Source organism: Muntiacus reevesi, chromosome 13 (genome assembly GCF_963930625.1).
Source record: "Muntiacus reevesi chromosome 13, mMunRee1.1, whole genome shotgun sequence".
Lineage (NCBI taxonomy): Eukaryota > Metazoa > Chordata > Mammalia > Artiodactyla > Cervidae > Muntiacus > Muntiacus reevesi.
In genome coordinates, this window is record NC_089261.1 from 53,774,361 (window position 1) to 53,786,329 (window position 11,969).

The window sequence follows — 11,969 nt, forward strand, 5'->3', positions numbered from 1 at the left end:
GCCTTTCTATTAATACTTCTCCTCCTTCCCATCTTCCTCATCTCTTATTTATGTCATTTATGTTCATGAAATAATACTTTTTTCATTTAATCCTTTAATCATGTTCCTGTAGAGTAAAATCAGAATATACAGAAAATTTTTTTATTTTTATGACTTTAACTCATCCACTGATTACCAATTTAAGAGGTTATTGGATAAGAACAATTGGTTATGACGCAGAAAAGAAACTACCTTCACCACCCTCCATTCTTAGAAAGGCTAGGAATAAATCATACTATCCTGCAATATGTTTTTCTTAATTTCACAGTTGATCACGGATCTATTTGTATGTTACTGCATAGCTTCCATACTTTTTTTTAAAACTGCAAAGCTTTTCTCTCTGTGTGTGTGTGTGTGTGTGTATGTGTATATGTGTAGCTTATCTTTAACTAAGTATGGAACTGGTTTGATACAGCAAATGCAGTCCTTATTAAAGTTAGTACTAATTATAGCTTTAAATGTACATGTTAGGGGAAAAGTGCTTTAAAGACAAAGCAATCATCTCAAGGAGCTTGAAGAAGTACCAAATAAACGTGAAGAAAATAGAGAAGGAAATATCAAAGACAAGAGCTTAGATGCATAGAAAAGAAAGCATGTATATAATAGGATCAACAAATAAAGTGTTTGAGAAGACTAACAATACTGATAAACTTTAGTGAGACAAATTAACAATAAAAAAGCAAGTAATAAATACTGTCAATGAAATATGAAAATCACTAGAGAGCCTATAGATATTAAAAAGTATATTGAGTAATGTCAAAATTAGGAAAATTAGATGAGATAATCTCTAGAAAAATACATTTTATCAAAGCTATCCAAGAAGAAATTGAGAAGCAAAAAAGTCCTGGAGCTATTAAATGGATTCAGCAATTAAAAACCTTTCCACTAAAAAACCTGCAGTTTCATATAGGTTTCACCAGTGAATTAGCATATTTAAAAAGAAAATAATTTTTCACAAACTTCCAAATAACAATGTTTGCACTCTGCAATTCATAAGACTGTTATGATCTATTTTTTAAATTGGGTTATAGTTGCTTTACAGTGTTTGTTAGCTTCTGTACAATGAAGTGAATCAGCTATATGTATCCGTATATACCTTTCCTCTTGGACTGCTGATGGGAATATAAATTGGTACAGCCACTGTAGAGAAAAGTACAGAGGTTCCTTAAACAAATAAAAATAGAACTACCATATGACCCAGCAAACCTACCACTGGGCCTATGATGAACTTTAATAGATACAGAAAGAGCATTCAATAAAAATTCAACATCCATTCATGTTAAAAACTTGGCAAATGAGAACTAGAAAGGGATTACCTTAATGTTACAAAATATATCTTTATAAAATGAACTATAGCAAATATACTTAATTGTAAAATATTGGGATCAGAATTAGGAAAGGATGTCTTTTGTCATCTCTTGTATCTATCAGTCATTGCCACAACACAGTGTACAACAGCGAACCACAAAAATGTCTCAGTGACTTACAAAACAATTTCACCCCTCACACATGGGTAGGCTAGCCAAACAGTTTGGGTAATCTCAGCTGGATTCACCTAGCTTTAAATTGAGCCCATGATTTCAGTTCCAGTCATCTCCATGTGACCAATTCATCTGGGGTCAGTGGGTTACCTGAGCCATGTTCTTCAGGGTATGGCAAAAACACAAGAATAAACTCAGTTGCTCAAACACGTTCAAGCCCTTGCGCACATCATGCCTACTAACATGATCTTGGTCATGGCAAATCACATGGCTAAGCCCAGCATCAATAAAGTGGGGTAATGTACTCTATTAAGAAGGGATGAGGAGCAAATCATTCAAACTGTTACTGAAAATAAATTCAAAATTGTACTAGAGATTTATTTAACTGGAATAAAACAAGTGGATGGAAAGAAAAGTTATTGCTAACGAATGATAGGCGTGTGTACACAGAACATCTAAAAGAACTAGTGATCAGGTATCCAGGAGAAGGATGAGGAATTTGATATCAATAGTGATCATGAAGGTGAGAGATTCTGGCTAAGCCAATTTTAGCGGGGTTCTTGCTAAAACTGGGCTCTCGAGGACACCCAAGGACAGGACCAAGAGGAAAAGGCAGTTCAGAGGATCCTGACTAAAGTTTGGTCAAGGGTCACTTGTCACTACTGTCCATTGCCTGACCAGGATCCCAGCAAACCAAGTTTTATATTTTCCTTCTTGAAAGAAATATGCTACTCTGAGATGGTGGTTTGTCTTAGTTTGGACTCTCCCAGAGTCAGGCCTCAAGACAAGGATTTGGAATTCTTTCGGGAAGTGATCCCGGGAGACACCAGTAAGGGGATGGGGGATGGAGAGCAGAACTTGAAGTCTTCCCATAAACAGTTTTAGAGATGAACAAAATACCACTGAGTGTAACTGGATTCTGATCACTCGGGGGCATTCCACCCAACCGTGAGGGATCTAAGATACTCACACGCCGGCTCCCATCGGTTATTGGTGCAGGGCCTCTCACAGGGGTGTGTTATTTTTCCTGTCCTAGTGGACTATGCCCAGGTGGGCAAAGATGTCTCTGGTGGCCAGAAAAAGGCCCTAAAAAGTACAGGTGCTGACATGACAAAAGGCAGTCAGGGCAGCATCACTAAAGGTCAGAGCAGAGTGATCCATGCAGGATATGAGGGCGTCTGCAACAAGATGCTTTACAGTTAACAACTAAGGGAAATAAATGGGAGACAACCCTCAGAGTCAACGGGGGAGAAACGTAATAGTAAATGTAATGTGGAGCTCACGGTCCCTGGCAGCCTAGGGACTACCTGGCCATTTTATGGCCACTCCTTTTTTTGTCTTAATTCTTTTAATCTCCTGTTTATTTTTTCCCTATTCCTTCTGCACTCATCTGGTAGATGAAAAGGTTACTACAAATGCAAATGACAAATTTGGCTTTGCTGGAAAAATGCCATGTAGATTAATTTTCATCTCAATCTGTTCCTCTATCTAACTAAAAGCACCTTCTAGCTCTAAAATTCTGTGATTCTAAGATAGATACTATGATTCTAATAAGAGCAGTCCCCCAATGAACACAGTGTCTTAGATTAGAAGTTGTTATAGATGCCATAAAATGTGGACTCTAAAAATCAAAAACCTGTACTAATAACATTAAAAGTAAGTTGATGCCCATTGATTCTAAAGACCTTCCCTTGTTATTTGGGAAGTTTAGTAACCCAGGTGAACCTCAACTCTTACATTAGATATAGATCCAAAAAAGGCAAACTTTAAGAGATATTAGCAATATTTTATTTAATATATCAACTGACAACTGGGTTAATAAATAAAAAGGAAACTTTGTTTTTAAGTATTGATAAAGTGTGTTTCACTCAGTTTTCCTTTTCCATCAATTAATAATTGAATTAATAATTAAAACATATTAAAGATCTTCATATTTAATCATAAAATCCCTCCCCCCACTAAGTAGTCATTTAAATATAGTAGCTTATCTGATTATTACATTTGCCAGGGTATATATTGAATGTTTTGCTTTCCCTTCCTTAAAATACTGAGAATAAAAGCCATAGGAAATAATAGTTTTCCCTTGGAAAAAAAATAGTCCAAAACTCTCTACCAGAATTTCCTTATCTGGGTGAAATAAACTAAATAGCTTTGCTTGCTTTTTAAAATTATCTGGTTAGCGAAGATCCCCACTAGCCTGTTCCATCTTCTTCCCGAGGAGGATTAGGTCGCACAGTCCATGGTCTGCCTCGACTTCATCAGTTCTCGTTTCAGCTGTTCGAAGCACACGAACATGATGACGTTCCAGGATCCCAGTCGCAAGAAGGAAGGTAAAAATCTAGAAAAGTGATGTCACCATTCTGTTAGTTTGCTTAAAATTCTTATAGCTACTATACTGTGTGCCTTCATCGACTCCATGACATGAGTTTGAGCAAACTCCAGGAGATGGTGAAGGACAGGGAAGCCTGGCGTGCTGCAGCCCATGGGGTCACAAAGAGCTGGACATGGCTGAGCAACTGAACAACAACAAATTCTAGTCCAGGCGGTGTATGCTTCTCATTGTTTCACTCATCTCCAGTGCGGGTGCTTGAGAGTACCCACTCTTCATGTTTCCTTCCTCTGCCCCAAGTTTCATCCAGGTGCCCTACCCTGCTTCTAAACAACAAAATCCAGAGGTTCACATCTGTACAACGGTCCCACCAAACCAAACCAAAGCTTGCCTCCTTCATCTCCATCATCTTTTCTTTTTTGAGGGGAGAGGAAATCTTGTTTTCCTTTGCTTTCTGAATGGAGAGTAGGAAACTTTAATAGTTTAAAAGAGGAAGTAAGTGGAGAAAGCAAAGTGATGAGTAATAAGACCATTTTCTGGGGTCGATAAATCAGTACTGTCTAGATCCTGGTAATTCTGGTCCTGAGAGGGATGGTCAGAGACTGAATTGCATTTTGTTGTTTATGTTAATCTTGCTATTTTGAAGAATTCTGCCATGCTGTACATACCAGATGATTTATTTTGCAAATCCTGTCTACAGCAATGAAATATTCCCAGAGAAAATGATGTTAAATCTGTTAAATCTGCCTTGGATAGGTATGTTAGAGATCTTGCCTATATAGATCACCCCCCAATATTTTGGGGGATCTCAACATATATCTTCTGACTCCTGAATGTGTGTGTGTATGTGTTTTATGGTAAAATATACATAACATCAATTTATAACTTTAGCCAGCCATTTATATATATACATATATGTGTGTGTGTGTGTATATATATGTCTCTCTTATATACATATTCAATAGTATAATTCAGTAGCATTAAATATGTTCTCATTGTGAGCAATCATTACCACTCCCCATCTCCATCCCAAACTGAATCTCTGTACCCATTAAAAAATAACTCCCCTCTCCCCTCTCTCCTCACCCAATAGATTGAGACCAAGGGACAGGCTGTCGGTTTCGAATGAGCCGCTGATCAAGCTTGAGGAGATTTTGCTATCACAGCTTTAAGTTTTCTGACACAGTGGAATTGGTCTATTGGAGAGATTTATGGCAAAGAAAAGCAGACACTCAGCACACTGCCCATTCTAAGGCTGGTCAGCTGTCAATTGTTCAGATGAGACGGCCCCCCGTAGCACACAAAACACCACATCATAGATACAGAAGAGCCCATCCTACCCTTTGAAGAAAGCTGACGGCCCTTCCCTGGTGAGCATCATCATCGCGCAGTTGGGCACACTTGTGTACTGTCCTGGTGAAGAGTTCACAAATCGGGTTTTCACCACGTCCACCGGAGAGGACAGGACCGTTGTGCAGAATCCGGCAATGACAGCGGACACGAAGTGGCAGGGCACATCGTCTGAAACGCGTCGTGAGACAGGTCAGCACCAGACTCTTGGGAGGGGCTTCTAGTTTTTAGTTATCTATCAGATCCTCGAAAGCCTGCTGATAACAGGAGGTCAACGTGCTTGTCTTATGAATAAATAACATACAGTAAGGAATGTCATAATTTTAGAAAAAGTTGGCAAATGGTACATGGCATACTGGATTATAAGTGCTTTAGGAAAATAACCAGTTACTTACCTCTGTCCTTAGGGCATGACATAATACTCAATACATAGGCATCTATACTTTCTTTTTTTTTTTTTTCTATACTTTCTTAAAAAAAAAAATTAAAGTCATTGTCCAAGGAGAATTTCAGTGCTTCCAGAACCTATTAGAATAAAATTTTTAGGAACCTATCCAATGATTCTAGTTTTTGGATGAAGCCACCAAGAAGCTCCTTATCTAACTAGCTTATCTGGATATAGTGCAGGATGACTCACTTCCTGAATTCTGCTTTATAAAGAATAAGATAGATGTCAACAAAAGTCTCATATATTAGTATTAAGTGAGAATGATGCTGATATAAAAATACAAGTGCATTTTAGTTTTGTTGCCAAAGAAAAAAACTTGCAACAGAACTTCTAAAGCTTAGAGTTATATCTATTATTCACAAGTATTACTTTTTTAAAAGATAAAATTATTACAATTAAGGGATTCAGTATAATAAAAGATGAAATTATAAATGTGCGGACCTGCCACATGAAAAAGAAAGTTACCTGCTAATAGTCTGCTTTTCACAAGGGCCTCCTTCATTAGGTCATATGTTACTAGCTCTGTACAGTTGATGATGACATTTCTTGTCAGATTGGGAGTAGTCCCTGGAGGGAAAGAAAGTGTTGAATAGCTCCATCGTATGTTAAGGTGCTAACTGGATATGTGTGTTTTAACGAATATAGAATCCATGTTGAAGTGAGTTACCTTTCCAAAGCCCAGTCAAGCCTTCTGTTGTTGCTATAATTCTGTAAGCATTGTAAGTCCCAGTGTATCGAGGTTTGGGACCGTGGAGACCGCTCTGTGCTTGCAGTCTGACCTTGACCACCTCTGTGGGTTGCCCAATGAACACGGCAACGCCTCCAGTTGTTAGGCCCGCTGAGATCTTGCTTCCTAAACTAGCTGTCATTATCCAGAGAGAAAAAAAATGGTGTGTCAAGCAAAAAAGAAAAAAGTCAAGACCCAGAATGCATGTGTATGTCCTTTTGAGTTTTAGTGGTTAGTACGACTGTGTCATTATATCTTTAGCACTTCCCTAACGCTTGTGCACGTGTTAATCATGTGCTGTGCTGTGGTTAGTTGCTGAGTCGTGTCCGACTCCTTGCCACCCCGTGGGCTATACCAAGAATGTATAAGTCATAGGGGGGCTAGAAGACTTCAAAGTTGACTGAGATTTTTTTTTTTTTTAATAAAGACTTTCAAGGAGAAAGAAAACCCAATGCTTGTTTAAACAATGGCTTAGTTCTTTCCTATATTTGACTTGGTTCTTTCTTTACATTTGCTCTATTTTTCAGTATTTCCCAATTGGGTGGAAGCACCAGTCACCAGTGAACCTTAGTCTTCTAACCATCAATGAGACTGTTAATTATTGGACTTAGGGATCTTAGGAAAAGCCCTAAAGGACAAACTGCCCGAGTTTGGGACATCAAGGGGTGTCAGGCTTCAACAGGCCACTAAAGGGACAAAAATAAGAAGAGAGAAGTGATCACATGATTTTTAATTGCAGATTTTGAAAAATTAACATGGGTTACTCAAGACATATATCATTTAATAAAATGACAAATAGTCTTGGAGCCTCATTGTTGTTATTTATTCGCTAAGATATGTTCTACTCTTTTGTGACCCATGAAGCCTCATACCTATTCCCATAATTATAGATCAGTCACGTTTACTCATCAAGGACTTTCTCAGTCTCTAATTCTATTTCCTAAGCTGTATAAAATGGAGCTAATAATATCTACCTCACAGAGTCATTGTGTGAGTTAATAATAACAGCACTTAACATAATGTCTTGCATATAGGGAATTCAGCAATTCTTTTCATTACTGTATGGTTGTTTTCCTTCCTCAATATGCTTAGCCAGGAGCTGAGCACTGAATAATACCCATCTTTTAAGTGGTAAGATAATACTTAGATAATTCCCTTCACTTTTGGCCCCTAGTTACAGTCTTATTTTGTTGCATTCATCCTGTGTTCCAATCCCCTTTTCATCTCCCAAGCTCCTTGGGAACAGGGCCATACTCTTTGCCTTCGCTTCTCACGGCCCATCTCTGCAATCTAGCTGCCACCTCTACTGCTCTGCTCAAGATGGTTTTGCTGAGGAAACCCATGAGTTTCTGCTGTTAGTAGGTACATTGATCTCTCCTTTCCTCACCAGATCTCTCTGTTTTGTTTGGCCCTAATGATAATTCCTCCCACAACTGGGAAATCTATCCCAGGTGTTTCTCCTAAGTTCTCGTGCAGACCAGACATTACCTATCCTTGACACATCCTAAACTGAATTTCTTACCTCCCCACTTCAGATGGACTCTATATTCCCTCCCTCAATGAATGGGATATTTAACCAGAAACTTGTTGTTAAGTCATCTTAACATTCCTACCTTTTCTTTACACCTCACTTCCAACTCTCCACCAAGTTTAATCATTACATTTCCAAAATCTTTACTGCCATTGCTTTAGCTTACCCTGATCATTTCTTCCTTTCTAAATAACCCTTTTCTTCCCCTTTTTCTATATAACTTTTACAGTGCTGCCAAAGTGATCTTCTGAAAATATAATTTATGTTATTCCCTTGTTTATTATTTTTCAATGACTTCCCATCATTTTAAGGATAAAACCTGAACTCATTAGCATGGCCTGCAAGCTCTCCTGTGATCTGACCCATTCCTGCCTTTCTGGCGTCACTTTTCCCCACTCACCAGCATGCTCCCTGTCCCGTGTGTTCAAATATTGATGTTGGCTTGCCAGTTTGTTATGAAGACCACTACCATGGATGTAACTGTTTCCTGGGCCACAGCTGAGCCTAGGACATGTCTCTCTGACTTCTTCCCCTCCCAGAAACACTGCCTGCTTACCTTCTTTCCCTGTGGTGAAGAAATCCTGGACAGTATCATAGAGGCCGATCCTAAGGGAGGCGAAGCTTATTTGTCTCTGGAGACCAGCAGGCAGCCCGCTGTAGAGTTTCACTGGCCCTTCTGTTTTTGCCAGAGTGATGATTGTTCCCAGGACACCTTTATACCTAATGGCACTGGAGGTCAGGCATTCGCCCTGGATCTGGAAGTGAGACGGAAGTGAAAATTGAGAAAGGGAGTGCTACCTAGTGAGGAAAAAACAAAGATTGGCATCAAGCTGTCCTCAATGGAGAAAACTTGAGCCAAGATATTTTTTCCAATGTGTTTCTATTTTCAATCCTTCTCAGCAACATCTCCCCTTATCTATCTATCTGTCTATCTAAATCCCTGGGTCAGGAAGATCCCCTAGAAAAGGAAATGGCAACCCACTCCTGTATTCTTGCCTGGAGAATCCCATGGACAGAGGAGCCTGTAGGCCTGCAGTCCATAGCGTTGCAAAGAGTCGGATAGGACTGAAGCGACTTAGCACACATCTATCTATCTAGAGCTAGATATCTATCTATCGAAAGGGGGAGGGGAGAGAATCTGGCTACTAGGCATACTGTGAACATCCTCCCCATCCCACACCTCACTGTCCCACCCCTAGGAACTCTCCAGAACCCCTAGGCAGTAGGATAGGAAGATTGTGCCCATCTAATCATGTACAGGAGAGGTTGGCAACAGTCACAGTCAACCCATCCTCCATGACCGTCCCACTTCTCTAGTTCTTTTCTGCAATGTTCCAGTTTCCCACCCTAAATCCAGTGACAGGCAAACTTTTTTAACGTGGCCACCTGCTCTACCTAACGTGAGAAAGGATGGTAAAACCGCAGCCAGAGTCAAAGGGGCGCACACAGTCGGGGTCCCCTCTCCGCCCGAGGCACCTCCGGTTGCCCACCGCGCTCCCCACCTGCAGCCGGACTTTGGCGGTGTCCAGCGGGAAGGTGATCATGTCAGCCACGCAGGCCGCCACCCCAGCAGAGAAGATCTTGACCGCCATGGTAGGGGGCACGTCTGACGCTGTGTGTCCCACCATCCTGACTCAACGGGGACTCCGGCGCAAGGGGAGCGGGGCTTCAGTCCCAAAGGTGGAAGTTCTGCCTGGCTCCTCACTCCTGCGCGGCCGGGCAGCAGACCAGTCCTCTCCGACTTCTGGTCATTGGGGGCGGCAGGCAGGGGGCTGCAGCGGGCGAGGTAGCAGGTGGCGGGGTCGATGCAGCGGCGCCTGCCTGCGCTCCCTCGAGTCCCGGCCGGCCACGCCGTGCCCTCTGCCTCCGCTGATGACTTATATCGCCAGCGATCGCGATCGGGGCTGAGCCGATCCAGGTCTCTGGGGAATGGCAGGGCGTGTCCTGGGGCGCCAGGTCCCTCCCACCTCCCCATCCTGGCTCGGCACCTGGGGAGCCGCGGTCTACGCTCTACCCTCGATGCGCAGGGAAGGGCGCACAGCAGCGCGCACCCCGAGCCTGGCAAGCTGGGCATCTCTCCGGGCTTCTAGAGTCTTCAGCTGCGCACCCTTGGAAGGCGGGGAGGGGGAGTCCCTGAAACAAGCGCGAGCTCAGTGATCCTGGCAGAAGTTCCTGCCCAGCCGGGGAGCTCCAAGGCAAGAGTGGGACTTTTCTTATTCCTCTGACTCCCCAGGAGCCTTGCAGACACCTTCTCTGCTTGGCTTCCTTTTGCTCTCTTTCTGATTTCTCATCCTTTCACCTTTCCAGTCACATGCAGCCAAATGGTATTCCAAAAACTTCCAAGCAGAATCTGAGAACATTCTGAACTTTTAAAGTTTTTCATTTGAACACTTTTGTAGGAGAGTGTCAAATGAAATAATAAACATTCTAGAAAGCAAACCCAGAGTAAATTGCTAGAGGGATTAAGTGCTCCTTTTAATTACATTCTGGGTGCGGGGGGCGGTGTGGTGGAAAGGACAAGGGCGGGTCATCAGGCTCCAGGTGCAGCTCTTACCTTCGCAAGTCATCTGTGACCCTTGACCCTTGACCCCTTTTCCTAGTCCCATTATACTCACTCCCATGTAAAGTGTGGATATTTGAGAGTCAGCAATACGAATGCGATAAAAGAAGGTCCACTCTTTACGTGGGAATGAGTATAATGGGACTAGGAAAAGGGGTCAAGGGTCAAGCTATAGGGATCCCCAAAGTTATGGTCTAGGAAAAATGACCTTATCAAGGGTCAAATTAGGAAAGAAACAGTGTCCCCAGTAATAGAACTATGGCATTTGAGAACATCATTAATGAAGGGTTGGGTCTGTCAAGTAGTCATACTGTAATGTTTAGAAAAAATGTCAAAAGAGAATAAAAACAAAGAAAAGACTATTGGATTTGGCTCTAACATAATTGGTCACCTTAGGGAGTGCAGCTGTGGTGGAGTTATTAGGTTGTGAGGATGATGGCTAAGCAGATTGGGAGTGTTCGTTATGATGCATAAAAGGTGAACTGCTATCAACTGGATAATCCCAACCCACAACCCAACCTACCAGCCCTATGCATTGTCTTTCACAGTGGTTCCATCTGACGTGGTTTTAAAGCATAATCGCAAATTCCTCTCATCAAAAGACAAAGGTGCATGTCTCTTCCCCTGCATCTAGGAAGGCTGGAATATGCCTTACTAATAGAATAAGACAGCACTGATGTTTTCTGAGGCTGGACTATAAAGTCCTTTCCTAAGGAAACATTAGGAACGCTTGGTCATTATGTAAGAAATCCAAGCTCCCTGAGGCTGTCATGCTGAAGAGGCCCTAGGTAGCCAATTCCAGCCTTTCCCATCAAGGCAGGAGGCATGAGAGTGCAGCTACCTTGGACTCTTCAGATAAACCTGCCCGCCAGCTGAAAACACCGAGTGATCTCCATCGATGGAGTAGGACAGAAGGGTCATCCAGCTCTTGTTCAGTCCTCAGTCGTGTCTGACTCTTTGCAACCCCATGGATGGCAGCACACCTGGCTTCCATGTCCTCCACTATCTCCTAGAGTCCGCGCAAATTCATGTCCATTGAGCTGATAATGTTACCTAATCATCTCATCCTATGCGGCCGGCCCCCTTCTCCTTTTGCCTTCAGTCTTTCCCAGTATCAGAGGCTCTTCGAATCAGGTGAGGTGGCCAAAATATTGGCGCTTCAGCATAAGTCCTCTCAATGAATATTCACAGTTGATTTCCTTTAGGATTGACTAGTTTGATCTTGCAGTCCAAGGGACTCTCAAAAGTCTTCTTCAGCACCACAGTTCGAAAGCATCAGTTCTTCAGAGCTCAGCTTTCTTTATAGTCCAGCTCTCACATCTATACATGACTACTGGAAAAACCGTAGCTTTGACTAGATGGACCTTTGTCGGCAAAGTGATGTTTCTGCTTTATGATACACTGTCTAGGTTTGTCATAGCTTTCCTTCCCTTGTAGCTCAGCTAGTAAAGAATCTGCCTGCAATGCAGGAGGCCTGGGTTCGAATCCTGGGTTGGGAAGATCC

At 42.0% G+C, this 11,969-nt stretch overlaps 1 protein-coding gene across 5 annotated transcripts; it reads right to left on the minus strand.

Annotated features, from left to right (window-relative positions):
- Positions 1–3,387: 3,387 nt before the first annotated feature.
- Positions 3,388–9,533, minus strand: UCP1 (uncoupling protein 1). Of its 5 annotated transcripts, none has more exons than XM_065904474.1 (6): positions 9,408–9,533; positions 8,462–8,660; positions 6,315–6,509; positions 6,113–6,214; positions 5,190–5,370; positions 3,388–3,858 (listed from the first exon to the last, which is right to left on the minus strand). In XM_065904474.1, the coding sequence occupies exons 1-6, from the start codon at positions 9,531–9,533 to the stop codon at positions 3,744–3,746; spliced, it is 918 nt and encodes a 305-aa protein (XP_065760546.1). In that variant the 3' UTR covers positions 3,388–3,743. The 5 variants fall into 5 exon arrangements, with proteins under 5 accessions (XP_065760546.1, XP_065760544.1, XP_065760545.1 ...); XM_065904472.1 differs by having other exon boundaries at positions 8,417–8,660; XM_065904473.1 differs by having other exon boundaries at positions 9,396–9,533.
- Positions 9,534–11,969: the final 2,436 nt, after the last annotated feature.

Excerpts from the sequence above, each read along its gene's own strand:
- UCP1 (XM_065904472.1), bottom strand. The coding sequence starts at position 9,533 with ATGGTGGGACACACAGCGTCAGACGTGCCCCCTACCATGGCGGTCAAG. Across the intron at positions 6,510-8,416 it reads GGAAGAAGTCAGAGAGACAT|CTAGTTTAGGAAGCAAGATC; the intron begins GTCCTAGGCTCA and ends GGATAATGACAG. Across the intron at positions 5,371-6,112 it reads GAAAAGCAGACTATTAGCAG|ACGATGTGCCCTGCCACTTC; the intron begins GTAACTTTCTTT and ends GACGCGTTTCAG.